Source organism: Accipiter gentilis, chromosome 1 (assembly GCF_929443795.1).
Source record: "Accipiter gentilis chromosome 1, bAccGen1.1, whole genome shotgun sequence".
Lineage (NCBI taxonomy): Eukaryota > Metazoa > Chordata > Aves > Accipitriformes > Accipitridae > Astur > Astur gentilis.
Window position 1 is genome coordinate 48,982,485 of NC_064880.1, and position 26,035 is coordinate 49,008,519.

At 38.3% G+C, this 26,035-nt stretch overlaps 1 protein-coding gene across 1 annotated transcript in view; it reads right to left on the reverse strand.

Moving 5' to 3' along the window:
• Positions 1 to 26,035, reverse strand: part of LOC126038618 (von Willebrand factor D and EGF domain-containing protein-like) — a 188,179-nt gene that overhangs the window by 55,482 nt on the left and 106,662 nt on the right. Inside the window, exons 14-20 of the mRNA XM_049800584.1 lie at positions 25,696 to 25,800; positions 22,916 to 23,030; positions 19,177 to 19,427; positions 17,725 to 17,944; positions 11,791 to 11,928; positions 9,586 to 9,738; positions 7,953 to 8,117 (exon numbers count right to left, since the gene is read on the reverse strand). Of these exons, the coding sequence (XP_049656541.1) occupies positions 7,953 to 8,117; positions 9,586 to 9,738; positions 11,791 to 11,928; positions 17,725 to 17,944; positions 19,177 to 19,427; positions 22,916 to 23,030; positions 25,696 to 25,800 (1,147 nt within the window). The remainder of the gene's footprint in view (positions 1 to 7,952; positions 8,118 to 9,585; positions 9,739 to 11,790; positions 11,929 to 17,724; positions 17,945 to 19,176; positions 19,428 to 22,915; positions 23,031 to 25,695; positions 25,801 to 26,035) is intronic.

A 26,035-nucleotide genomic window follows, 5' to 3' on the forward strand; every position in this document is an offset into this window, starting at 1 on the left:
GGTCTAGCCCATTCTCTGCTGCAGTTTTTAGAAGTGCTTTTCCTGTGCTTTTCTCTGAATATCCAGCTAACAAAACAGGAAGCAAAAGAGAACTAGAGTTGTGTTTCAAAACATCATGCATCACTCACTTAACCCCCTCGTAACTGTTTTCTTGTCCTTTCTTTCATTATCCCTTGTCCATCTTTCAGGTCTGAACTTTTACCTCTCCTCTTTGTGTTCTACCTTCTCCAATTATTTCAGTCTGCAACTGTATTATTTCAGCAGCTACAAAGACAGTATTAAGATAGAGTTCATAAAACTAAATTATATTTTCTATTCAGGAATTGGCAGTATATTTTACTTCTCAGCACTGTGAGAGATAGAAAAATTAACAGAAGCTGTGTTCTTATCTGATGATGCCTCATGGGCCTTCAGACTCTCTCGTGGCTTGAACAGGTTGATAGATATATACAAAATAAGCTAAATCAAGACAGATCATCTCTGAAGCATCCCTGTCTAATTCTCTGAAACATCTATGTAGAATCCTTTAGAACTGTAATAATAGATTAGAAAGAAAGTTCATAACATTTCTTCAAAAGAAAATCCATAATATTTCTTCAAAGAAAAAATAGCTTAAATTTGAATATTTTACTGAAATTCTCCTTTTATTCGATTCAAGAAGTAAATGGTCTAAAACTATAATTATGTTGTTTTGGGCTGTAAACACATAAAAATGAGTTACTTTACATATAAAATCCAAGAAACAATCTGAACTATGCCTTGCTGGAGACCAGTAATGAATGTATTTTAATGCCATATAAGCACATATAAATACCCTCAGTAAAATCATGCTTTTATGGAATTCTCCATAATTTCAACTGATTAGGTTGACAACTATCTATGGTTTCTTTCTAATATAGAAAACAAAAAGCAAGGGATTTCAGTAATAAGTTTTCAAATGGTATGCCACAAAAGTTCTTAGTCAGTTCTGCTAATTTGTATCTAGTTTAACCAAATGGGTTTTCACTATTGCCAACAGGTTAGCTATGATAAACAGTGTGTCCATTTAGCTGTGCATAAAGACTATGAACAATGTGCATTGAACTCATGTTGCAGTTCAGAAGAGAGGTTGGCATCCCTAAGTCCAAGCTAAGCAGTGTTCGTGCAGAATTTGAAGCTTATCTTTCAACTGAACAGCATTTTCTGTTAATACAAGTGTTCCTAAAGCATGGTTAGTTAATTATAGCTCACGGCTAACGTAGGTGCCATCAGCTCTCGACAAAACTTACTGCCCTTTGAATTCTGTGGTGGCATGTTGGGGACATGCTCTCATATCACAAGACTTGCCTTTATAATAGTTGTAGTTGTCTTTGAAAGTATTAGGATAAGCAAGTAGAGACATTTGATAGTGGCACTTCAACTACCAGCAGCGTTGCGTTTAGTCTTTCGTCTCTTAGGCTCTGAGGATGTATTATGGACATTATTGTTTTTAATGGAGCAAGAATTTTGAAGCGAGCCGAGGTCACTTAGGGATTCAACATTGTCACATAAATAGCTACGAAGAAGGTAACAGGTCCCCTTTTTGTTTTGCATTGAAACAAATATAAAGGGGAAGTTATGAACTGACCAGAGGCATTTGGGGGAGAAGGAAGGAAGAAGACTGAAGGATTACCTTTCCTGTGAGGTACTACATTAGCTCAAGAAGAATTTAAAATTTCATAAACCAATAGCTTGATTCAAATCTGAGATTTTTAAGGCAATATTCTATCAGTACTGTAAAACAAGTGTCTTAACATGGAGAAACTCTTAGCAAGAACTGTTACTTTTTAGTAATATAAAAGATTTTTCAGCTGTTCCACCACTTATAGACCAGAGACCTCTGGTGATGCTCTCTAATGTACGGTTCTATCCCTGTGTCCTATAGAAATTAAACCAAACAAAAAGTCTTTGGGGTTTTTATCATAATATATGAAATAAATTCTCTTTGAGAAATCAAAGGTTGGACCAAATGATCTTTTGAGGTCCCTTCCAACCGGGGCTATTCTATGATTCTATGAAATCCTTAATCTAATAAATTATCAGCATGAGAGATCATTTTCTCCTGCTTCCCAGAGGATCAGTTGTCTTGTGTTAGCTATAGGCTGTTGCTGTGTCTCTTCAGAAATGAACTAGCTCTATATATGTGATGTGTAATTTGGGGGGCAAAATTCCCATGGTTTGGCAGTGAATATCACTTGATTCTGCAAGCAAGTCCAGTGAAGGGAGTGCCACTACATCTGCATGTACCTTTTCATCAGCAACAGCAAGATGTTAAGGAGCCAGTCCTAAATTTGTCCTGAGCAATGACGAGTGTGTATCTCACATCTATTTTACGCCCCCCCCCCCCCCCCCCCCCCCTTACTGTGCTTTGCATTGCGTATGAATCCTTTCTCTTCAACTCCTGCTTTGCTTTTGCACTTAGTGGCAAAACTCTTGTGCTGCTTTAATGGTGCCAGGATATTGGTCCAGTGTGAGTTACTTACAGATTTAAAGGGTTTCTAAGTGCCTTTAAGAAAAGAGCAATCTTATCAAATTTGTGGAAACAGGGTTGGCTCTCTTTAAAAGCTGTGTGCTATTATAGCTAGATGATTAAATGAGCTTGGAAATTTTAAGAGAAGATAATCTTGCTCTCTGTTCTGTCAGTGTAAAAAAACTACAGGGCCTGTATCCTCCATAGATTATTTGTGGGAGACTGAGTTGTTGTTATCACTTAAAAGTCATGATGGCACAGTGATTGCTTAAGCAAAAGGTGGCACATTCTTGGTAGGAGAGAAATGTAATCTGTACTTGATGTTCTGATTGAATGTAAATATTATTCATGGCATATAGCTGAGTCCTCTTCCCTAGTGGTTTTATGGCTTGGGCTTCATTGGTCTTCTATTGCTGAGCTACATCATTTCCTAAATATATCATCTGTATTGGAAGCACTTAACAAATTCTGGATTGACAGAGTATATGGATCAGTGAAGCTAGAAACCGTTTATCTTCTAAATTATCTAAACATATTCTTCCCACCGAGCCTACTTTAGTTGTTATGTTTGGGTCATAGCATATACCATACAGGCCTCTGTTGATATTTTTCCGAAAATACTTAATATTTTATTAGGTATCCCTAAGGAGGAGAAAGCCATCAGAAAGACTCTCAGATTCCCTTTCTATCTTGACAAGTATGGGAGTGGATTTTCAGTGGCAATTACATACTCAGAGGGCAGGAAAGGGTCACAGCTTATGTCCAAAATGCCAGGCTGATCCTGGCCTCGTGCATAGATTACTGGTATACCATTTGCAAAACTGTCTTTCATGAGTCCAAATTTATATGGAATGTCTTTGTATGGCATTTCTAACCCCACTTCAGTTGCCATTTCATCACGTACCCCTTGAAGGAGAAATCATTACATCATAACTGGTTAGTCTGAAAAAAATGTACATTTTGTCCTGAAATACACAAACTAGAAACACTGAAACATAGTTTACGAAAGAGATCGGCAACTTCCGCCATAAATGCGAAAGATGAATTGTGGACAGAGTTTCAATGGCCTGAGTCAGAGCTAGGAGCTGGAAGCCATGGAGCCCACAAGAATAGCTGAGACTACCACACAGAGGCAGATCAGAGTATTATTTACTATTTATTTGGTATTTCTGTTATGCTTTCTTTGCAAGCTTCACAGCTAATGACTGCAGCATCAAAATATTCCTGCCTTCAAGTAAGCCTTGTAACTCATTGCATAAACCATGTCAAGATTAGATCATTAGTTACCCATTGCAAAGAACCCTCTGAATGCTGAAAAGTGTGTGCATTTTTTCTAAACCTATTGGTACATACAGATTTCATAGTTAAAAGTTCTGTGTGTGATATACCTACCTTAACAGGTTTTAAGACATGTCTTCCAGGAACAGTGCTCGGCTCATTCCATTAGGGTAATGCTATTCATTTAATGGAAACACTTATGATTTACACTGGTGTAAGTGAGACTGGAATCTGGGCCTTGATCTTTTTAATGCAAATTCATCAATTCTGTTAGATAAGAGATGAAAGGAGTCCATTACATTCCTCAGTCATCTCTTGAAGCTAAATCATTTGATTGGTTCCAGGCAGTAAGAGGTCCCTACTCTTGCAGTTAGCTCTGGAGATGAAACCTTGCGTTGGTGACCAGAGCTCTTACTGGAGTTATTTATTTTTCACGGACAGTGATCAATGATGAGTGCTAATAATGACAGCAGTGATTTCAAAGTTAAAAGTTGAGAAAATAAGACTAATATGTTCCTCTGGTGTTAGACTAAGCACTATGTGTTTAAACACACACATTCTTTTAATTCAAACCATTTTATTCTCCTTTTAAATCCACACCTTGATGTTGATCTGACAGGGGTGTAAATGAGAAGGTCACAGAGGTCTCTCTGATGTAAAATCAAAGTGAATTCAGAAGCATGGTACAGATACCGGAATAGTGTAAAACATAGAGTACGTAAACATAACAAATAGCTGGCACACACAAAAGTATATCAAGTGCCAAAAGTCTACAATACTGCAAATTAACTGCTATGACAGGAGAGCTAGCAGTGGTGTTCAGAACGGAAAAGCAGAACTCGATTATAGAGATCATAAAATAATCCTCTGCCTTGATCTTCAGCTCCCTAAACCAGGAGAGGCAGAAAGAGCTGGCTCTGAACAAACAATCTTTTATCGGTGATGGATGCAGCACTGCTTTGTCCAGTAAAATTGCTGATTTACTAATAGGAAAAAAATAAATCTTTTGTGATGACACCAACCTCTCTAACCTGCTAAAGAAAGTGCAAACAGATGGGTATCTCTGTGACTGTGAGTGATGAAACCAGTCTAGAGAAATACCAGTAGCATCTGACGAGAACTAATATTGCAACATGCAGTAGCATCACCAGCATCCCCCATTAGGATATAATCATTTTCTTTGTGCCAAGAATATGACCAATGATACGGCATGGTTTGATTTAATAGATATGCCTCTTCTAACAAAAAGGTAATAGATATTTTAGACAAATGTGAAATGTGCCCAGGGAAGCCTGGACAGATTTAAATTCCTTAAACTTTCTTCATTATTGCAATGCCAGCAAAATTACGGGACTTTTGATCCTACTAGTAAATTTTTAAAAATGTAGGATACCTGTTTTATGGATTTTGAAGGGAGAGAAATTTTTTTTTTGTTTCTGATATGAGAATGTATTTTTAATAATAATAATTTCCCTTTATATATGAAACTCCATACCAGCTTTGATACTGGTGATGTTTTTCCTTAAGACTAATCTGATGTACTTCAAGAACAATTGCAACAAAGTCTGGTTGATTTAAACTGGTACAAACTAGTGATATAAGCCAGGTAAAACACATAAATGAGACTAGAATGAGGCCCTGCATTGTTGGCAGAGCAGGTAAATATAGCTCAGAAACTTATTCATGGAGTTACAGAGTTTGTAATAAGTCAAGTACATCAAAAGATTAATACCTATCACATCAATTCTGAGGAAATGGTACTTTGTTGATTATAAATCAAAAATGAAGGACTTTTGGTTGCAGCTCATCAAACACTGACTTAGGAAACAATTTTCTTCTAGCATATTTTTTCTCCTCAGTAGCCTACAAAGGCAGTTGGGTAATTTTTGCAGTTTCTCTGTGAAAAAATACTTATCCTTTAATCCTTAAATCACAACAATTGAGTATAACTTCATGTCAAAAGCAGCCAATAAAAGTACAAAATAGGGATTAGCAAGAGTATTTTTGTATTAAAATTACTAGAGTCGGAAAGAAGTGGCACATAATCTCAGTACCTTCACAAGCACTGTAGCAAGCTGAAGAGGATTTGTTCTGTTTCATTTGAAGACTGATAGCGTAAGTTACAAGGGAGAGAAGCTATTATTCTAACAGGGAGGATTTCACAATAATCATAATCCATAACTGTACATAAATTTAATTGAAAGTTCATTCTTTTTTGTCTGATATCTTTTTAATCATCAATGTTATACAATACTTCTGCTTCAACTAGCAAAGCACATGGGAAGGAAAGTTAAACCCATCATTTTGGTCATAAATTAGGACGCTAGTACAGCTGCAGCAATTGCTTTCATTTCTGAATATTAAAACAAATGACTACTCTTGTTTAACCTTGAGGCACAAGTTTCTCATCGTTTATGTTGTGATATAATTCACATGAGTGAGTATAAGGTTCTGATAGAACAAGAAATAATTCCTCTTCATTCCCTCCCCAAAGTGCTGAAGCTGGTTGGATGGCCACATTTGCAGCATGGAGTCCATGAAGTCCTGGACTCAGTTTGCGTATTCAAGAGGAAAAAGAAAAATAGCGCCCCCCACCCTCCCCCCACAGCCTCTGATATACAGCTCACTTTTGAAAGAAGCATATATTAATTTCAGATCCTGATACTTGAGATATTTCTTAAATCTTGTCTGGAGTTGTATATGACAGGTATGAATCACAGTTAACGGCAAGTACTGTTTATGCTTCCCTTTTTAGAACATACACCAATTCATTGGTTAATGTTTATATAAGCACGATGTAAGTGTGTCTGATTTACTGTACCAATACCTACAGCTGTAGACTATCTGTTCTACTCAACAGCATTTAAAAGACCTTTGGGTTGTACAATGTATATCCCATTATCCCATTAACGACAAGGAGCAGCTTAGGGCAATAGCAGAAATGTTAGTTTATTTATATGCAGAATGATTTTTTTTTTCCTCTCAAACGCTTTTACAGCTTCATCAAGTTATAGAAGAGTCAATAGCTGACTCGGTGACTCTGACAGACTAAGTAACACTTTGTACATACTCATTGCTAGAGAAAGAAAAATATTGGGTTTATTTTTGTGACCTTTAGATTCAGAGAACTGGCTAAAATCAATTTATAGTTCAAAGAGATTGGATGATACCTACGCTAAGCAGTAAAATTGCTTCTGCTTTGATAGTATGCATCCAACTATAACACCAAAGTAACAGTCATTGATTTGGCTACAGAATGGGGAGTGAAGGTGGGTTTGTCAAGTGCAGGAGGTTGGGGGAACAATTTGGCAGGTTTCAAGCCAGTCTGTCTTGAATACTTAAGAAAAAGATTTAGAAGAAAACCTAGGAATCTGACCTAGTAACTACTGTTATTAAGGAATAAACATGAGTTCTCTTGGCAAATCACTCTGTGCAGTAAAAAGCGGACAACCATTCAGACTGTCCCTGGAGAACCATACATTGAATTATGAGAATTTCATTGAAAGAGAGCAGGATTGGATGACTGATGAATGGTTGCTATGCTATTGCCACTTTCTGCCTGAGGTCAGGACCCAGCTTTTCTTTTATCACAGCAGAAGACCTCTTCTAATGATCAGTCCTCCGAGATTAATGGGACCAGCTGAGTTTCAGAGCTCCCTAAGGAAGATTATTGCTTAGCCTATGAAGGATACTGTTGAAATGCTTTAATTATCTGTTGCCTTTAGTTGTTGGTATAGTTGTTCTTGCATGACACTTTGTTTATCATCATCTTCACAGGTCAACTTAGACAACAGATCCCTTGCAGCAAAAGAATTAGGAAAGAAGGAAAACGGAGTGATACTGGCATGTGTCATGTTCTGATCTTACTGAGGAGGAAACATGTTTTGAAATCCTATGCCGGTGCTGTGGCAGAAATACAGATGTGGTGATTCATACCGTCTAGTAAGTCCTGTTGTGAAGAATTCTCCCTAGTGGCAAATGAGGTGGTTAATCTATTGAATTTTGACTCATAGAGCCAGGTGTTCCTGAAATAAGACCTGCTAGGTGCTCATCAGGTAAGAATGAAAGAAAGCAGCCTTCAGTGTCTGATGATAAAGTACTTTGTATTGTAATGCCATACTAGTTCATATTTTCTTACAGACTTTGTATGCAAAACCTTTTTAAAATTCTAAAAATTAGACAGTACCTGGTCTGAGGACTTTGGTACAGATCCGACCATTTCCAAAAAACCCTGCTGGACATCGGCCACAGACATATCCAATGTAAGGGGGCTTCCGATCAAAACATAACACTCCAGGAAAACATGGCCTGTTGGCACAGGTAGTGATATGTGACAGGGGTGCTGCATGGCCTGAAAAAGAAGGGAGTTCAAGCCTGTTTATTTTTAATTTCTCAAATCAAATGGCTATGTAAAATTAAGCAGTAACTGCCTGAGCCCAGCTAAAGCTTTATAACTGCTTTTATTCTTCTAAAGTCTAATTAATGCAGAATGTTCCCAAACCTTGAGCCAAACATGAGAATGTCCTGTAGGCACAGTGTAACAGAACAGCTGTTTCTCATTAAAGCAAGATTTATTAGTCCTCTAATTACATGTTTTCAAGTTTATTACTCAAAGTTGTTTGGCATTTATCACGGATAATATAGAAACTGTAATTTTCATCATAAGTGAAAGATTAACTGAGTGAGAAACTGTATCATTTGACATCCTTTTGGTGTTTTATAATTGGAAGGTAATCGTCAAACTGCACAGCACATGTACCCTACCTTTAAAAATACACTGTCAAGTACATATGTTTCTGATCTAGAAATCATCCTTAATGTGTCAAACCTTGTATGATAGGAGACTACTTTAATTATCTTAGAACTACGTGCAAAATTTAACACTCTGGTAGTATATAATATTTTATCACTTATGATGTCACTGAATAGCAAGTGTATATGAACTGCCTGTGAAGTATTTAATAGTGTCAAGACAGAGAACAGATGATGAATAAAATCTTAATGATGGTTGTAGATCTTTTTTTAATTGCCTCTGGTGAGGTCTCCATCATGATTCTCAAGTATTTTCAGCATTATTCTTGCACTGTCCCTACAGCATTATGATGGATACCTGTAAGAGGCAAGTTCTGGTTAGGTGTTGGCTGGCCTGGTACACATATAAAAAAAGAAGGTGAGAAAAAAATAATCTTGTCTTTTACATATGCCCCTACACAATAGATACACCCAGTCTCAATTTTTCTGCTCCCTGCTCTCACTAGAAAACCAACTAAACATGCAGCACTCATTCAAACAGGGCCACTTAAGCATCGTGCAGGTGCACACCCGTGTCAGAGAGTGCTGTAGTGCTCCGCCTCTGGGAAAAGCAACTGCCACAGTCAAGTTCATACGTCAAGAGTCGAGGTTTGCTTATGCTCAAAACTCAGTCTTAATTCAGTGACTGTCAATCAAATACTGAAATAAAACGTCAGTGTCACTTGGCTATGGCAAGCTGGCATAAGATGTCATTCTTATCATCTTGCTTTCCATTGATCACCAAGATTTGGAGTGATTTTGTTCTACCTCAGAAGCGATGCAATTTCTAGTTAAGCCTGACCACTCTGATTGCTATTGCTGTAATGTCTCCCTTCCACATAAAATTGTTTAGCAGCAATCCACAGCCTGATGTATTAAGGGGGTTTTTTATTTTTAACATAGGAAGATATTTCTATGATGTATTTTAAGCAGCTAGTTCATGTTTACTCTTAAGATGCTAAAATGTATGATTTCTGAATATGTAAACTGCAGCAAATGAAAAAGGCTTCATACCCTTGTATACCTACCATGTCTATCACTTATGTTAAAATTCTTAATTACAGGAGAATCCTTTGCCTCCAAGGGTTGCAGTGGCTGCTCAACCTGGGTCTTGTTCAAATCACCTTTACCATTGCCTTTTTCAATGCTTAAAGCTTTTGTAATGTCAGCAGCAAGCACAGCTGTGAAAAGAAAGCATGGAGACAAGGAAACAAGGTGTTAGAGCTTAGCTGTGATTGATGATAAAAGGCAACAGTAACAACAAATCAGATAACCTGACATAAGTTTATTCTGGAAGCCAATCATCAAGCAAATAAAGGCAAATCAGGTGAGTCAGCTACTGACATGCAGCAAAGCTTCAACACAAATATGGAAAAAATTACTACGCCCAAACTCACTGAACTTTGCTTATCTTGGAGACATATTTAATATGCACAGTGATCTTTTATTGAGCTAAGGGCACTAAGAAGGTCCCCATGTATTAGACAGCACTGTTACTTGGATGAAGATGCTACGCCACACACTGGGAACTGTGCTCTGTCTGATTCCCACCTCTCCTTGAAAGCTTCTGTCTGAAACTATGTTGTGCATGTTTGTTGGATTTGGTTAGCGCAGCTGCAAACTTTGTACGTGTCAAAATACCTGTACAAAGTATACATGGATGAAAAGAGGAAAATTGATTGGTGGAGACTAAAAAAAATATTGATTTCTGCATTATTTTAAGGTAATTTCTTGAACGGACTAGGGATTGTAAAGTCTATGTGGATAATGTTGCAAGTTAAACAACTATTGCCCTGGGTCTCTGGATATTCTGTATTCTTAATATTAAGCCTGAGCCTATGACTCTTTATATATATTAAAAAATGCAATGAGCTACAGGCCACTCCAAGAGCTATAAAGTTTTCTCCTCCTTCCTCCCAGAAGCCTTTATACTTGCTTAAGCAAGGGAAGTATGAGTAGGTATGTTAAGTCTGTATATCAGAACCACAAAGAATGATTTCTAATCTATTCTGGGTCGACAAGGAAGTCCTCAGGTTTATTCCTTCTAATGAATTTGTATTTCAGAAATAGAGAAATATTTCTGTAATTAAAAAAACGCAAAGGAAGAAATGACTTTTCTAATGTATTTAAAAAAGGGGCATTATTTTGTATATCCTTCCTTCATTGGTCAAATTAACTACAAAACTATGCGTTAGTGAAACAGATGCAAAATCCCTTTGAAATAACCAATGTGGCCAAATAATACAGCAAAAAAACCCATTCTGTATAGACATTTGGCAATATGATTGAAAGGATATTTGGTAAATCTGGCAAAGGCAGTCCTGCTGGTGCCAGGATCCTGCAGTTACAACTGAGTCTTTTTACATCGGATTTTTTTTTTTTCTTCATTTTGGTAGTCAATATGAGGAAAAGTTAACATCTGCACAGTTAATGTCTGTATCTTTTGCTTCTCAGATTTCTTTGGAAACACCAACAAACAAATGCGAAACACTTCAAGTGTTGATTTCTCTCCTTCTGGCCAACAAAATGTTATTTTTGGAGACGACATATGTATATGACTGAAACAAGCAGAGCATGAGTGGGTCACATCCCATGCACTGTGCAGGTCTCAGCAGAATACAAAGTCACGGTAGTCTCCCTACTAAAGAATCTGTTGCCCCAAAAGCAAATACTGAGCAGGTGTAAAATTGTTGCTGGCCATTTCCTTCGCTAGTTGGGACCTGTGGCATGACTTTATGCCAAGCATGAGCTCAGCAGCTGTGGACTGTGTCCTCTAATGAAAGCACACCTTGGAAAAAGAGGTGAAAGCATGTGAAGGACTTGCACCTAGACCTTCTTCCTCTTGCTCTACACCCTGCTTACACAGCATTCACCCAAACCAAAAGTAATCTCCGGAGGTGTTCCCTTAGTACTTGTTAGTGGATGGTATATTTAGGAGTGAAGTAGTGGAGAACATGGGGGACGTCCTTGGCAAGTTATCTCGCTGGCATCTGGAGAATACCCTTTTGTATGCTACGGTGTTAATCTTAACCTAAATGAAACTAAACTGCAGTGAAAAATAGCAGAGACCAATTTGCAATTATCCATATTAATATAACATGACAATAGTCTGCTTTGTATATTTAAAGGTCCATACTCAAAGTGAGTGGCAAAGTACTCAGTTAAGGATAATAGTAGTAGAATCGAACCCATTTTCCCCCCATCTATTAAAACAATTCATGCAAAACACTTACATCTGCAAGTTTTACCATTTCCCTCCATCCCACTGGGGCAAATCCCACATGTATATGATCCAAAGGTATTCATACAAGACACTCCAGGAAAACAAAGACTCTCTTCACATTCATTCCTGTCTTCCTGACAAGTAAGCCCTGTGGCAAAACAAAGGGAAGGTTAATAATCAGGAAAGATTCCCTGTTTATTCCTCAGCTCAAATGTTGAAGTAGACTAAGGCTTACTTCTCAGCTGTAAACTCATTACAGGGTACGTCACTCATGTTAGAGCCAAATTCCCCACTGTCTCACTTAAACCTGCTTTTATCACACTGTTTATTACTGTCGTTATTGCCACCAGAAGTGCTGAACTTGAAACTACTGCTCATAGAAAACTGTGCATGTTAAATAAATGATTTCCCTTGCCTTTCACATCTTTGCTGCTGCTTTTGTTGTCTCGTTTACATGAGATCTTTGTCATATACTGAAGAAGCCAATGAATGTCACCATTTTGGCTTTAGGATGATGAGCTGTGTACTGATCTATTGTTTCTATGTGAACCTCACATAACTAATAGCTTATTGGGAACCAGCCTGATAGAGTCTGGCTGAAGGTAAACCTTATGAAATAATGAGATTTTTTTTAAAAAACCAGTTTTTTCTATTTAAAATTAAAATTTGAAGAAACATTCTGAAAATGTCTCTGAGTCACAGTGCTGGTGTACAGAAGATAAGGTGCTATAGGATCTGAACCCAAAACAATGTGTCTTGACTATTGCTGATTTTGGAAACAGGGTTTTAAAAATCCCTTGAAGCAATCGATATTCAAATTCACAACTCTGGATGATTTAACAGATACCTATAGGGGAAGGTCACCCAACAGTTAAAATTACTATCTGAACAGCAAATGATGCAGAGTAATCACATATAAGGTTGTTAAAAACTCCCTCGGGCTTCAGGTGTGCATGCTGATGTCTCTGTGCTCTTGAGAAAACTTGCTTGGCTATTGCTGGTTACTAGAATATGCAGGCCTGAGAGCAGGTAGTAAACTAGCCCATATCACTTCTATTAAGGCATGCCCTTTGTCCCTTGTAGGAATACCCAAGGAGATTGGGACACCTTCTGGAGAGTCCAGGTACCTGCTTCAAGACATACCACAAGGTACAGAAAGGCTTGTTCCATATCAGATATCCAGTTTTATCATGAAAGAAGATCTAAAGATAAAAGAATATTTTTTTTTCTTCAAAAAAGAAATTTGTCACAGTGGAATGAATTAGAGGATGATAAAAACGGAGCATTATTATTCATCTCCTACAACATAATCTCTCATTGCTTCAGCATTTCAGATAGCTTCCACTACTCCTTTCAAGTTAAAATAGCATCTCCATGTAAAAAACTCAAATTGAAGTCTCTATTGATTGAGCTGCCTAAAAAAGCTAGTGACATCACCTTCTCATGCCTGCTTTGTCTTGTGGAAAAAAAAAGAACTGCAGTGCAAAAGCCACATCCCTTTTCTGGTGCCACCTCAAGCTAAGGTGTTCTGGTTTTGCATGCTTCTTGCTTCTTTCATTTAAGTTGGACATAACATAGTATTGCAGGGCTTAACTTACTTTTTTCCCTCCCCTGTTTATTTTGGATTCCTATTTCTATTGTATGATTGGTTTAGCACCTTTGTGGCATAAGGCTGCTTTTCTCTGATACTGCTTTCTGGTGATGTGTTAGGAAATTATTAGACATCACATTATGGAAAATATTGAATGAGTTACCCTCTGATTAGATTAGTAATTATTTCCTTTCTCTGAGTATCATATAAAGACTAAAATGATACCATAGACAATGAAAATAGGAAAGAAGTTCCCATTTTCAGTAACAACAGCCACTTTTCCCTTAGTCCCCTCTCCTCCCTCCTACATTCTCTATTTTTGCTGCAAAGGGCTGGCTTTAAAATCTCAAAGATGAGAGAATTACAAAAAGCAAAGGAACACCGTAAGTAACAAACTAAATTTGAAAATTGAATCACTTGACTGATTTTTGTAACATAAAGGTGAACTATGCAGGCAGGCACTTCTTTTCACTCAGAGACATTTGATTTTAAACAGTATCTGATCAATTTGGACGTAATGATAATCCAGCAGACTCCAAGGACAAATGTTTGCAAAGTCTGAAACTTAGCTGAAGGTTGCTGAAGAAGCAGCAGAAATGGACAGAAAGCTGTCTGCACCAAGAAGCATCAATTATTCTGTTTGCACGACCTCCAGTGCACTGGAACAAAAGGGAGTCTCAATTCTCTTGGCACTGCTACAGTACAAATAAAAATAATAGGAATAAAAGATCTTCGGGTTGCAAGGTTGAAACATCTGTTTCTCTGCCAGCTCTATTTCTCCATCCCTGCATGGCAAATTGGCTGAGAAGATAAAGTCCTTTTATGCCTTGAGAGGACCTGGCTACCTACAGATGCAGAGAAAGTCTTTTTGACTGTGTTCACATTAAGTTGACTCTAAAGGAACAGGCAATCTGATTTAGGAACTCTATGGTTATTACAAACCATGAACAAATCTCGAGGTTTTCTTCAGTTTCCTGAAAAGTAAAATGAAATTACAGTTCCATCTTCCTCCCCGCCCCCCAGTTTTGAATTAATCACTGGTATATGGGGAAAGAAAGAACAGGTTTGTGATTGAGATACAGTTTTCAAGTGTGAGTTCTGTTCTCAGGTAGGTGATGTTCTTGCTTTCAGTAGCCAAAAGAAGAAACAACAGGAATCCTTGTTATCTTGTCAACAATGTCGAAGAAAAAATGAATGAGCTTTGAACACTCAATGAGATAAATGCATATAAGTCTCTGCAGAAATTTGAAGTAGTAATAATTCTGAGTCATCCTTCTCTCAGATTTTCCAGTGGCTTCTCTCCCTGCCTTGTTCCCATTCCTACGTTATACCCTTACATTGCCTGAGATACACCAATGCACCTGAATTGCTGCCACTTAGCACCACACTCTGTTCCCTGTGCTGCTGCTTCTCTTGCAGTGGTGTTTGGGAAGCTCTCAAAAGAGTTAACTTTTTGTTTCTACTACCTGTTCACTATCATTTGTAAAGATTTGACGATGAAGTGGTGCTGTCACTTGAGCAGTATAGCATTGCCTTCTCATTAGATTATTGATGGTTTTCTGGGGAATTGAGACATAAACACAGCATCAAGGATGAGCTTTTATTGTTGTCACAGAACCTGCCCTGAAGTAAAATCATCTACTTCCCAGCTGGCTTTCAGCTCCACTTGCTTATAATTTTTCACCTGCTATTAAAACTTTGAGATGTATTCCTATTTCGCTCAATCATATCTTTTTTTTTTTTCTCTTTTTTTTCTGTTGTTGCTTGTGTTTTAGCATTTTGAGCCAGGGAAGAACAGCAAAACTAATGCAGTTTTATTTAATCCGCAAGAATTAAGGGTTCAGGAAAACCTAGTGTTTCTCTGGCCATCAAGGTGTCCTGTGCCTTTGTCTCTACAGTCAGCTGTATGTTGCTTTCAAGTGTGTTATTTTGAAGTGTTGGATATTTAATTCTTTGTGTAAGAATGAGAAGCACATTTCAGAATATGCTTCATGTGAATTTATAAACAATGCATTGTAATTATGGCAGACTATTTTATGTGGAATAATAGAGCTTGATTTCACTCCATCTATGTGCAATACTGCATAAAGTGAGAAGGGCAGCAGTGTGAAACTGGTGAAGATCAAACAGGAGCAGATCCACTGAAGTTATTAACTCATGGAATTATATCGCTTTTTATTCATTTAATCCACCTCCTTACAGGCAATGAATAATTGTTCTCATTGTGTATCTCCAGTGTTTAACAAAATACAGCCTAAAAGGCCCCCAAATTTCCCTGTGCTCATAGGAATGTTATTTCCAGGGGGGAGTTAAGACATTCTGAATTTGTTTGTTTGGTTTGGGGATTCTTATCTTTTGATCAAACTTTCACTTTCTAACTTTATTCTCCATGCTTAGGCTTGTGTGGTCTTGCATCAGTGGAGTCTCTGGTGGCACAAACACTTTGGATAGCAGCAGGCTTTGGCTATTTGATAGCATTACCTGGAGTCAATACCGTCTAGGTGTCACAGATCTTCTAGGTCATTTTTCTGAACTTCCACTTCTGGATGATTTTTATTTTTCATTTCTGCTGGAATTTTATAGTTAATGAAATCTGGACTTGCAGTCCCACATGACCAAAACAAAGAAGGTTTCATGAACTGCTGAAAGGCAGAAAGGGTACATTGCTGCCTGCATGAGCCCATTGAGTAAAATCTGTTCATTGCTCTTGTTTAAAACTGAGTTTCTTCTATATATACACACTATAAGTAGTAATAGTTATGTGCATTTGATGTTATTTCTACTTGTTTTTTCAAACCCATAGCACAGCACAGCAGCCAGCATTATGGGTCTTATGAATTCATTCATGCTTCCATATGTGAACAGAGTAGGGTTTTTGACAGGTTCAAGGACTGAAATCTGAGATCAGCTTAAGGTGGGTTTTTTTCTTACTCTGCTTTTGAAACAGTTCTGATCCGAGAGATGTTCTAACACACTTTCAGTTAGCACCTTTCGCTTGTGGGAGGCTAATTTGACTCTGACAAGAATGGACAGTACCACGATGTCTTGACTTTCCAGTGACTGCCCAGTGACCTGGGTGAGTGGGTGTTATTCTAACTGGCCCTTTGCAAAGCTAAGCAAGAGCCAGGCTTAGAAATCATATTCAAGTCCTGCATGTTCAGATTTGCCTTGTACCTCCTGAAGAACTAAATTAGAAATGAAAAGACAACAACTTCCATGAAACTCCAGGAGAAGGCACGTTTAGGCCAATGTGAAAATCTGTTATGTTGGAAGCGAGTGGTGTTAGGAGCAGCTGGAGCGTGGGTCCCAGCATGGAGGAGGTGGTAGGCACTCTGCGAGACCCAACAGTGACTCAGCTCAGCCAAACTCCAGAAGCTTAATACAGCAGCGAGTCTCACGGCTGGCTCTGCCGGTTCCAGTCTGCAGAGCACAGGGGAGTCGCCTGCGTGCTGTCACAAGTGCTTTTTCACGTGTCTGAATCATTCACAGATGTCTCCAGTGCAGTGAAGCTGACTATAAATTGCATGATAGGTACACACACCTTCTTTCCTCATCTATGTTATCTATTAGATGCTTTTCTCTCTCCTCACATTTCAGATCTTTACTCCAATCCTATTCACGCTGTATGTCTTGCATCCACCTCTTTGGCCTCACTGCATTTTGTTCTCCAACTCTTCCTCTTTGCGCTTTTCATTCTCCTTTTCTAAAAGAATCTTTCTTTGGTGCAGTGATCATTCCTCTTCCTTTCATGTCTTAAAATCATATTGTGGCTAGCCCTGAACAGTTTAAAAGGTTAGATTTTGTTCCATCAGCATGTCTGACAACCAAATGGGCCTGTGGTTTTCTAATGTTTAAATTTAATGAAGCGTCAAGTGGGACTAAAGGACAATTTATTTTTGCCTGTTTTCCATATCTACTTCTCCTTCCTAGACCTAGAAACATCATTAATTCCTAGTTCTTTTGTTGGCTTAATTTAGTCAGATCCCGTGCAGTGCAAAAGGGTCCTGGATCTTTGCCTTTTCTTGCTTCCACTCAGTCTTATCTTAGCTCATCTCATGGATGGACAAATCCATGGGAAATAAGCAGGTGGGAACTGACGTCAGGGAGGTTCACAGCCTCCTTGAGTGATCATTTCAGGACCACAGAGCTTTAGGTAATTTTTCCTTCCTTGAGCGTGGGTAATTAGATAGCTGGTTTTGCACATTTTCTATCTGCCTAAAGCTAAGTCATGGGAGCAGAAGAGGCGGCTTATGTAGTCCGTTTGACAGATGCTTGTGGTCATGCTGCACTCAAAAAATCCTGTAGCACAATATATCTCTAGTTAAATCAGAGATGGAAACAGTGAGGTGTTACCTCCCAAACCAGGGGGACATTTACAAAAGTAGCTATCCACACTGTCCACGCACGTTCCGCTGCCGCAGGGGTTTGATTTGCAGTCATTAATATCTTCCTGGCAAAATTCTCCATCAAATCCATTTGGACATAAGCACAGGTATTCACCAAGGCCTGGAGGGAATTTAATATTGGTAACACATGTTCCACCATTGAGGCAGTTGCAGGGCTTCACCCCAACCTGAGGAAGGCAAATGGGAGTCGTCGTAAGATTCCTCTGAATAATCACAGCTGAGAGGTATATTGTTACCCTTAGGAAGGGACAGGTTTGCAGTGCAAACATGTTATCTAGTATGAAAACTTATTTCTAACTGATTTCCTTTGTCTAGATAGATGGTCTTATACTTAGCATACTTATTTAACAGGTAGCCTGACTTTAAAGGGGTTTTTTTTTCTTTCCATCATTTAGGGGCACATTCTAACTTCTTATAAGAAAAAAAAAATCCTATTTCCTAAAGCAGCAGTTTTTACATAGTATCTGAGGGCAGAATTTGTTCCTTATTCTTCAGAGAAGAAATGAAAAATCTTTTCTTTTTTCCTGCCTGCCCTCCTTACTATTTCACATTACAAATGGCTCCCAGGCAGGAACATGATTGTGGCATTCCTCAGCCGGTCTCTCTCTTCAGGGAAGAGAGGTCCATAGTTGTATTTTACCTATGTACAAGAACAGCATTTCAACAGATTCAAACTTCTGTATTATCTCACCTAGTTAAACATAGGTCTAGTTTGAAATGTTTCCATCAAAGCCATATCTAGACTCCAGTTTACCCTTTGCTGTGTGGGTTCAGCAGACCGGTATTTTTGATGATAGCGGTTTGAATGAGTAAAGATATAGGAATCTTTAGGAATAAAAATCCTTTCTTCACAAAACTGTTCTTATGTCAAAAGACTGCATCGCACTTTATTAGCTCATCCTGTCACAGGATTAATGTTAGAGTATACAATAAAGACAAAGCAATGCACAAGCTCTGCCAAGAAACTTAAAGTGTAGAGTAATGACATAAGAGCAAGACATCCTCTAAAAATATCATTGAGAATGAGTTATAATCTCCCTTTTATAGCTAAAACTTGGTCTTTTATGTTATATGCTTTTTTCAGCAATCCAAATGCAGAATGTGAATTTTAAAGCAGATTAATGAACCATTAAAAGGCTCTGCAAGAGTGTTCTTTCAAACAGCAATCAATAGCACTCTCTCTTGTTCCTTGTATATATAGTTTCTATGTTCTCAGAGATATTTATTCCATGAATTGATCACTTTTGCTGTGCTGGATAATATACACTTATGAGGAAATAGCTGAAGTCTTAGTTTTCAAGACAGTAACAAATTATTAGCTATAATGACAATTGCACCAAAGCAGTGACATGATAAACAGGTTTGTTTTGTTTTTCCTTTAAAGTGTTCATTTCCTTACCTCAATAGTGTATCTGCTCTGTGCATTGCATTCATCCGACACAGTGAATTCAAAGGTCTGAATTTCTTCTGAATCAACTTTCCAGATAAGAAGGCCAGCAGGAGAGAGCCTGGCATCCTGTGGCCCAGCCTCTAAGATGAATAGCACAGCTGACCCTTCCGGATCCACAGCTACTAGCTGGTAAACAAAATTCTCACCAATAAATGTCAGCGGCTGGCTGGAGGGGGCCTGGAACACAGGAGGCAGGTTGTCTAAACAGCAAAAATGAAACCACGATTACATAAATTCCAGTTTCTCCCGTGTAAAGATTCACAGGGTGGGTCTTTGTAGGAGTGCTCTCAAAAAAAAAAGGTACAGAACGTACCCTGAGACTGACAGAGGAAGCAATTTAGATGTTAGAGGCAGCAAATAGCTTTACCAAAAAGTACACCTTTTTCCTCCTATTTTTTTCATGCCCCATACTGAATTTTTTCCCATACTGTCCTTTGATTACTTTGAATGTATTATCTGATACATGGGAGGAGATCAGACATGACTTCTATAACCTCCCACTAGTCCCCCAATTCTTACTAAAACTTTAATTAATCGTATTTCTAATACTTATTTATATATTTATATTTATTCTATCTACCCCTCTATCTATATATCTATCTGTACGTATAAGTAAACTGAATCTCAAAATTATGAATGACAAATGAATTGGGTGGGCAACTTGGGGTGGGGGGAGGGAGGGGGCAGGAATTGGGTAACTCTTCCATTGAGTAGACTTTCCTGCCTTTACATGTGAGTAGTAATTAAGCCTGAGCAGTTTGACTGAATTCAGTCGGACATTTCATCAGGAATAAAGGTCTTCTCAGTGCCGGCAGAGGTACATCAGTGATGCCGAGATTGTCTGTCACCAGTGACAGTAGCTCATATCATGTCACCATTGGCATTGCTATTTCTAGTGGTGGTGTTTACATTCAGTATTTCCTTAATGAAGATAAAAGCATAACTGTAGAAGGCTATTTTACAGTAGAAGACAAACACTACCTAAAGATACTTACAATATAAATAGGTAAAGGGGACAAGGTAGAGAAAAGTATTACTTTTTATAATTAGAAATCAAGGAAAAGTAAGATCAGATGAGTACCCTGAGGTGACAGCAGCTCTGTGCAGGGCTGAGAATTTCATCTCCGTGTCCTAAGACTCCTCAGTCTCAAGCCATCTTTCCTCTTTAACCAGAAGTACAAATTGACATGTATTGATACTTAAAGGAGTCTTCTCACAATGTAATTTGACCACAGTTATATTTAACTTAAAGTACATTTCTAATACCGAGGATTAATTTCAAGTCGTGCGCTAAAACTATGAACTATATACGTGTTCTCATAAGTACTGCATGTGTCCTTGCGTTATGCCTGTGGGAAGTCATCATTAGGGGTTTTTTGTGGTGCATATCCTTTTATCAAGCTTTACTTTCCATAGCATGTCTCACATTATGCAATTATTTAAATGTGTCTCTCCACTCATTGCTGCTGTGCTATCAGAGCTTTCTAAACTGCTTGTCCAGCATATTGTCCTGGCATAACTGCTGAAATCCTCCATCTATTAATTTACCTTTTATTTCCCAAACACTTAAACCATGGAGCCCATAAAAGTTGTGCCCAAAGTAATCAATGAAATATTGATGCTGGGTATGCATTTACAGATAAACACAAAGGTGTTAACTGGATGGAGGGTAACGAGAAGTTGTAGGCACAAAATAACATAACATCAGATATTCTGAAAGTAGTCTGTGAATAAGAGTGTTTCTAATTCCACAGAGATCTCCCTGCTATCCAGTGAATATATAGATATATGCACTCTGAGTTATAGCAGAACTTTTAAAAAGGTTTTCATAATTTTGAAAACAAGTCTGACAAACCCTTTCTTTTCAATATTTTTAAATTTTTAAATTTTGAAATTATTGAAAAGTGAACCATGATCTGTTTCAGATTTCCCAAATAATTTCTAGCTTTATAAATTTCAGAACAAATGCAGTTTTTCCCTTTTTAGATGTTTTCTGAATTTTAAAATTGAACTACCTCGGTATTAGTAATGAGTCCATCTATATAACAATCAGGATCAGCTCGTCCCTAGAGGTGCTACTGCTGGGGCCAACACAACAGAAGGACAGAAAGGAGGCAAGGTTTGTGAGTCACAGATATTATCTCTCATTAGACTAAACTGTTCCTGGGGAAAAAAACACAGCTTTTAGGTGTACAAGCTCTCTTCAGGTCTGGCTTACCTGTAGACATTTTAACTACTCATCCAAGTCACATCCAATGGGATTTTTAGTTGGCCTACACTTGGGATGGGTTTGCCTACACCTTTTCCTGACAGGGAGTTTTAAATGCCAAAAGCTGGATTTTTTTAGGACATAAACTGGAGGTGTATGTTTTTAAATAGAGAAAATTCAAAGTGGCTATCCTGGACCAGGAATTAAAGAGACTCACGAACAACTCTCTCCCTTCCTGTTGTGTTCTTGCTTCCAAAACTGATTCCAGGCAGCTTATGACTTCTTGTGTTGCTGGCAACCATTGGGTCCTTCTCAAGGGCCTTTCTGTCATCTCTGAGAAGAGCGTGTCTGCTCACTGCTCTCCTCGGCAGTGTCTCCGCTGGAGCTATGGACTCCAGCAACTGTGATAAAGCTCTCGCCATTTCTGCTGCCGTACCTTGCACTCTCTAGAAGCCTCTGTCCCTGAGCATCCCCAGCTGTTCCCCAAGGACAAGAGCAATCTTCCTCTCCTTCCAGAAGGGTCCTGCTGACCTAGTCGCCCTAAAGGAATATAAAACTGCAAACAAACAGAGCAAACTGGTCCTGCCACTCACATACATACCTTTCTGTAATTTACTTGTGTTTACAGAACCTAAAAGTGCAGAGAAACTCTTTCTAGAACCAACAGATGAGTCTACATAAAAGCGGTAATATAATCTTTATATTGACTAGATGCAAATGTGCTCATGTAAGTGGGGAGATGCGCTGGGAGGATAATGCTGCTAGAAACATGGATTATCTGTAAAGCATGCGGTAAGTAATGGTTCTTATTTACACTGGGGATGCAGCCATGAAGAAGCAATGATAAAGTCATTCAGGAGGTGCTTCAAAAGGCAGCCTTCTCCGTCACCGCTGCTGTGACGGACTGCAGAATGAGCCTTTAGGTTCTGTGGCAGTGAAGGTAATGAGTGGCTGATCCCTATCACTTAGACTCCCTACCAAGCCAAGGTCTTTTGTGTGGCGTTTCATAGCATTTGGCTCAGGGAAAGGAAACAATTCTTCCAGATACCAAAAATATACACTAGTGTTTTAAAAACAGTATTTTCCCCAAATTGTTCCCTTAAAGATTTGTACCTGTGAGATGATGACAGAGGTATTTAGGGTCCATCACCTTTAGCTAACAGACTTAGGCACTGCATGGGGCACTAGCATATCAAAATTTCATTTTCGGGTGTTATTTTGCTTTTACTAATTTGAGATTTGTCAGGTTTTAGCCAGAACAAGATACGTGTCCAGATGCACAGTACATACAGTGGAGTACTGTCTGTTTCTGGTCAGTCTGCATTTCTGGTGCACCCAATTATTCCCACTGCAGACTATCCATGCACACTATGCAGGGTAGATTCATGTTAGCCAAATTGAGGGAACGACGTATTTCATAGCCTGAATCATAAATTCTCAGATAAGTGCTTCTAAATCTTAGAAGAAAAACTGTCTTACTTTCATTAATAGACCAGGTGAACTTAGAAATGTCAGGTTCACAAAGAAGACAAGGACTGGTAGGGCTTGACTCTCCTTCACCATAGCAAAGTCCATCTATATTACAAGTATTTTCCTGCCAAAAAAAGGAAATAAAAATGGGTGGGAGGTGGAAGCAAGGAAAAAATAAATAAGATAAGAAATTAGCAGTTAATAATTTCTGGAGATAAGCAGAAACTCACTTGTCTCTTGAAACAAAATAGTAGCAATTTAAATGCTGGTACTTTCTCCTGACAGGGAGAAAACAAGACAGGTAAGATTTCCAGTTTCAGTTTGAGATCTTTTGTAGCTTTGAAAGCTTTAGGTTAGGCAACATGTGATGTTGCTTGTCGTAAATGAACACAACAGAATGTGATTTTTTTTTTTTTCATTTCCACACTTATATAGTGTATGTGATCATTATTCCCAGCTGTTACTACTAATATGATGATTATGAGGTAACGCTCAAAAGTGAGCTCCATGAGACTAACAAAAAACTGAGACCAGAGAAGAGCTCTGTTTGAAATTTTGGAATCCTGTTCTGGTAACTTAATTATTTCTGGAGGTTCTTCGTAAAAATCTGAAAAAGCAATGATATAAAAACAGAATAAAGAAGTGCATTAGACTTTAGCCTTCCATGAGATAGTTGTAAATGACAGCTAAACACCTTGATGGTGCCTAGGTGAGGCAGAACATCGCGGCAGAAGTTCACGCGGTGCGCTGGGGGCACAGCAGCCTTTGAGCCTTAGACCTTGACCTGGTCCTCTCCTAGGTAGGGTGGCCACCAGGGCCAGGGTTGTCCGAGAAGCAAACACAGGGACCTAATTAACAGGTGTAATTAAACATCTATGCCACGGGAAGGCTCTATGGCAGAGTTATGCCGTTTGCTTATAGCCCGTGTTGGGGCACACTTGCAGATGGGATTTTATCTGATGTTGCAGATTCCCGGCAAAACACGGGGAGCTGTTGTGAACCCAGGGGATGTCACAGCTACAGTGGGACAGCAGGAGGGAGAAGCTACCAGGATGAAAGACATTTTTCCTTTTTCTTCCTTTGAATACACACTGCTTTTCTGAGACTGATGTGTGTCCTGTTACTCACATTGTGGTTTCTATCTATGGCTTTATTAGTTTCTCAGACTTCTTTTGCAAAGCGTATTAGTCAATATTTTAAATAATACCACTTTAAGAGTAATGAGTAAGGTAGAGAAACAAAAAAAGGCCTCTCATAATTGCCCTGACATGATAGAATGTGACAAAACTTCAACATTAAAATCTGGATGTTAATTAGATTTTATTACATTGTTGTTTTCAAAGGCTTGATGTTCTGATGAAAAAGATGCTTTTTTCTGATTTGATAGTGTGGTACAGAATAGGGTCCATAAAAGAACACAGAATGTGAAATGGCCTGGTATAAAATGTCCCCTAATTGAAACACCTTTTCTGAAAGCAATTTAGGTATTACAAAGTAATGTTATAAGAGGGGTAATTAGAATCTGGTCTGATGCAATTGGAAGCCTAGTTCAAATAGTCCCTTGAAGCATCTTAGGATAGAAATTGTTATAATCCCTAGAGAACACCAGCATATTGAGAAATTTTATATATTTCAAAAATATAAGAATAAGGAAAGCCTTTGACAAAAAAAACCACCCTAGCTTTAATTGAAATGGTTCTGACACAATTATTTTAATCTGAAATTTAAGTGGTTTTGCCCTCATTTGGGCCTATAAAGTAATTTCTGTTCACTGATTTATTTGAAAAAATGTGAACTTTCAATTTATTTTGGTAACTGGTATGTTCTTGCAATCAGTGCATGTTTGAAAACTGTATTTTTCCCATTAATGTTAATGAGAACAGTGAGGCAAATGAGTTAAGATATACCTGATTATTCTTCATTTTATAAAAATGCAGACCAGTGGTCTCCATTCATACTTGCCTCAGGGTAGGAAAGCAGGATCAGTGCATTCAAATATCCCACCAACACCCTCCAAAAGTTTCTTTTGGAGCCCCACTGAAAAACAGAAAAGTTTTCTAATGCAGCTGTCTAGAAAATAAGAGCAGGGAAGCTCTTTTTGAAGGGATGGAGGATGTCACACTAATAAGTTCACAGGAAAACAGAGGGTTATAGTGCTCTCCAGGCAGTTCCTAGCATGTTGGCAATTTAAAACGTAGCACTAGACTTTTGATTATGGTTTTGAAACTGTCAAAGTACTGTATGTTTGTACTTAGCAGTGTTTAATGTAAGCAAGAATGTTTTATGTTCTCTCAAGGGTGTTTTCACATGACAAAAACTATATAACATGCATCTTAGTATACCTCTTGCTAAGGCAGAAAATGGGTATAGAAATGATATACCTTACAGTTACAGTGCCCTCGCCAAACAGGCTAGGAGAGGTAAAATAGCAGAGACACTTAGAAAGTGAAGTTAAGCTGCCTTTCAGGGGAGACTCCTCAGTCTTATTTACTTCCATTAACAGCTGCAAAGTATAAATATTGTCAACCAGGGTCTTTCTGGAAGTGTCTGTCTGAGAAAGTACCGTCATAAAGCATGCTCTATCAGGTATTCATACCCTAGGTAAATATGAAAAAAAAAATATCAGACAGGAGATTGTGAAAGAGGGAAAAGTGTTAGGCTATGCAGCTGACCTATAAAATAGATTTTCCTCTTCTAAAGCAGTTATTACACACAGTACATCAAAGGGAGGCAGAGGGCTAAGGAAGAGATGAACGATCCATATTAAACCTTTATGATCTTTAAATTACCTTTAATTTACAAAGTCCGGTTGGATAGAATTGGCAGGCCTGGCAGACCGCATCATACAGGGTCAGCACTCTGGAATTACTGTACTGGAAGCCATCGTTAGTGATCTAAATGATACAAAAATCATCCTTATAAGTAATAATGTTCCATATGGAGACTGTCTGCTCATTTTGGAGCATATACCATTGCCCCCTTGAACTGGGTGCTTGCCAGCAAGATAAATTAAACCACTTGTGAGTGGCTCTACTGCAAGCTAACAAATTACTTAATGCTCCAAACTGGAAACTAGTCATTAATAACCAAAAGATCTTTTGGCTCAGCTGGCATTCAACTTTTCTGATT